Below are 3484 nucleotides of genomic sequence, written 5' to 3' on the forward strand. Positions count from 1 at the left end.
GAGAGGCTCCCGGAGCACACCCTGAGTCACACAAGCTCCCTTTTGCACGTCTTCTGCCTCCCTCTGTGCTTGGCCGTGTTTTCAGGAAAGTGAGACCTCATCAGAGACAGGAAATATCAACCGGACTGCCTCCTCCTCAACCTCCCCTACTTCACACGTCAGCCTATCTGGAGCTGAGGAGGCTTAAATCTCACTCTGCCTGCTGGAAATCTCAGGGTTTCAGCTCCCGATCTGCTTTCTGCAAACTCCAGTGGGAAAGCGTCCCGTGGGCTGAGATGCACAGAGCATTCCCCCTTCCCTTGCACCGCCCCCACTGCAGATGAGTTCTGTGCCTACCTTTTGTTGCTGACAAGAAGCAGGACTGAGCCATTCTGGATATTGGCTTCTTTCAAAGTCTCATGCTCTTCAAGCTGCCTGGAGTTGTAATAAAATGTCTTCTTCCAGGAAGTGACGCCCTCCCGCACCAGGTAAGCCCGTAGGTCCATCACTGTGTCTCTGGGCTTGACGGTCAGCGGCATCATCAGGTCCTCATCAGCCAAGTGCACCTTAATGTGGTACCTCTTCCAGCGGGAAAGGCTCCTTCGCAGCGTGTCCATCCTCTCCGGTTCTCCAGGGACGGTGTGGCAGAGAGGAGCATCCAGCTGGGAGGTAGGCAGAGCAGGGATGTGGCTCCGAAGAGGCTGTCTGCCTGCACAGCTTAAAATGTCCTGCCAAACCTGTTCCTCCCAGTTGCTGCACTGCATGCTTCTCATTCCAGGGAAGAGCTCACCTGGCTCCAAGAGTACTGGCTGGGAAATGCCTCCGTGAATCATTGCCACGCACCTCTAAATCCCATAATAATTACTGCGTCCTCACAAAGTGCCCTTCATTCCAATGGGTCTCAGAGGACTTTAAAGATGGACCTCTGTAGCCATTAGAAATGTGGGTGCGTTTGAGAAATGAGTGGGTTTAGTAACCTCATGTCTGCTGTTCTCAAAAGCTGCCAACTGTGGCATAGCTCAGTTCAAAAAGTAGACATTGAGGAACCTCTCAGCTATTTAACATAATCATTTTAATTGAGAAAAATACTCTGCATAGTGAAAACTTCCTCATGGGGGGGAGCCACAGCATTTGGAAGGACATTCAGAGCCCAGCTGGTGTGAACTGCAGTGCTGGTTTGCCCTAGGAGATCTGTGTTGTAGGAGAATGGGCTGGGACCCTCCAAGCGGGGTAGGATTAATTGCTGCTCATAGCATCACATGTCTGGTGCTCACTCACACATGCTCCTTGGTGGTTCATCAGCTTGATTTCCTGTCCCTCACAGATCTCTGCCTAATTGAAGTATTGGCTGTATCCTGCTCTGACACGTGAGCTGAGACAGCACCTCGGGGCTGCAGGCTCACCACGCAAAAGGGACAGCAGAGGCCTCGGGAGCAAGCACTGCTCTGGTAGATGCAGTGATAGCTCCAAAGGGAAGGAAGCGATGCCCGCCGCAGGAGCTGGCTGTAATTGAACGATGCCGCAAGGCAGACTCAGGCGCTCACAAGATGATACTTCAGAGCAAACATCATCAAGATAAGGAAGTCTTTTTTTTTTCTTTTTCTCAAAAAGATCAAGTCACTCTTATCTTGTAGGTAATTTCCTGCAGCCCATATTACAGGAATTAATTCCCTTGTCCATTCTTCTCAACACAGACTGGTATTTTCAGACCAAAGTACTGCAAGGTAGTTGTCCTAAGACACTGTTCTTCACTAAAAAGGGCATTTTCTTGCCTATTAGATAATGAAACAAATTGACAGATTTTCAGATATGGCAGCAGTCAGCTTCCACTGAGCACGAGAGATGCGTCCCCTTTCCCACTGAGAAGCAAAAAGATTTCTGCCTGGTTTTCTCACCTCCTTTCTCTTTTCTCTCCCCAGTGCACTGTATCTTGACTAAGAACAGCAGCAAATGTCTTCAGCTATTCTATAGGCAATGGCGATTTCCCTGTGCACCTGATAGGAAATGAAGCTTCTGCTAGCAAGTGTTCCTTTCCAGATTCAGTCATTGTAAAGGTATGATTGTTTTGGTGGGGACTGGCATTCTTGGGTCCTCACTCTGCCACTGAGTTGCTGCAAAGGCTTGAGATGAGTCATGCCGTGCCTTCATGCTCATCGTGTCATTGCTGCGTGGTGTTAACATGTGGCCTTTAAGCACCCTGTGGGAAATAGGAACAGCTTTTAGCACAGTCACGCCCTCCTGCATGGCAGCAGTTATGAACAGAATGGATCTGCAGATATATCAATAATTTTCTTGAAGACAGGACATCACCACCGTTATTAGAGAGGAGAATGGGAGGCACAGAGCAGTACAAAGCTGTTAAAAAAGAAAGTCAGAAGTTGGGCTCTTGTCCCCATGTCTAGGAATCTCAGTGAAAAGCTGCATTTCCAGAGAACTACAGAAGCCTGCAAACCTGGAGATGTTGCATCTTTCTCCATCGGGGTGACATTCACTCGGGGAGCCAGAATTTATCCCTGTTGTAACGCCAGAGTCTCGGGGGTAAAGAGGAGGTCTGATCCAATTCCCATTGCCATCCAAGGGCAGACTCTCATTGACGGCAGTTGGACCTGGATCACGCCCCAGACACGCTGAGGTCTAATGGCTCCAGCCAACAGAATTTGCCCGGTGAGTGCCAAGGGAAGCATAAGGCATTCTTATTTCGGCAGAGCCCGTCTGGTGTCAGCGAGTCCATCAGCTCCATCCTTCTCGCATCCATGACAGCCTGACAGCTGCCAGATACCTCCCTCAGACACCTTTCAGACGGCTCCTGTTTATTTTTAGGACAGCTCTTTCCAGATAAGGCTCAGATGCGTATAATTACAAAGAAAGGGAGATGGTCACAAAAAGGAAAACGCGATGGCGATCAGTTTTATTGTTTCTTTGCCTGCGGTGTGATTGCAGACTTTCTCACGTACCCCCACCCCGTGCTGGGAGCGCTCCTTTCAGAAGAAGGGGTGATGTTTTAGCCTGTGAAAGCCAGGAGAAGGCGAGGCGTAGCGGTGAAGTCAGCTTATGAAATATTGAAGCAGTGAAACCCTCACTGGAACACGTGAATGGCTAATGCCAGTTCCAATTAATTTTGAATTTTTCATTAAACCATTATTAAAAGCAAGAGGACAGAAGAAATAAGGGAAATTGACTTGGGCAGTATATTAAGTACCTTCGTTTTGCTGGAGGATGTTTTATTATCTGTCCAAAGCAATTATTTCACAAGCTCCTGACGGTTTGTGGGCTAAACAGAAGTGCAGGATGAAGTTCTAGATGGTCTTTTCTTAAAGTTATTTTAATCCTCATCCTCTGCCCTGCCCTAATTGGGCGATATCTCTGGCGTGTCATATCTGGAGGACAAGACATGGAGTCAGAGTTCTGAGAACCTGCAATAATGTGTCGCCCTGGCATTATTTATAAATCAAATAAAAACCTATTGACTTAAGCATTTCCTCATATTGAGGGCAAACAGAAAATG

The 3484-nt window shown here is 48.1% G+C and overlaps 1 protein-coding gene across 1 annotated transcript; it reads right to left on the reverse strand.

The window, feature by feature from the left end:
• Positions 1-212: 212 nt before the first annotated feature.
• On the reverse strand, positions 213-643 carry TINCR (TINCR ubiquitin domain containing). Its single transcript, XM_048927604.1, has one exon. The coding sequence runs from the start codon at positions 594-596 to the stop codon at positions 333-335; it is 264 nt and encodes an 87-aa protein (XP_048783561.1). The 5' UTR covers positions 597-643; the 3' UTR covers positions 213-332.
• Positions 644-3484: the final 2841 nt, after the last annotated feature.

Source organism: Lagopus muta, chromosome 26 (genome assembly GCF_023343835.1).
Source record: "Lagopus muta isolate bLagMut1 chromosome 26, bLagMut1 primary, whole genome shotgun sequence".
In the NCBI taxonomy this organism is placed as follows: domain Eukaryota; kingdom Metazoa; phylum Chordata; class Aves; order Galliformes; family Phasianidae; genus Lagopus; species Lagopus muta.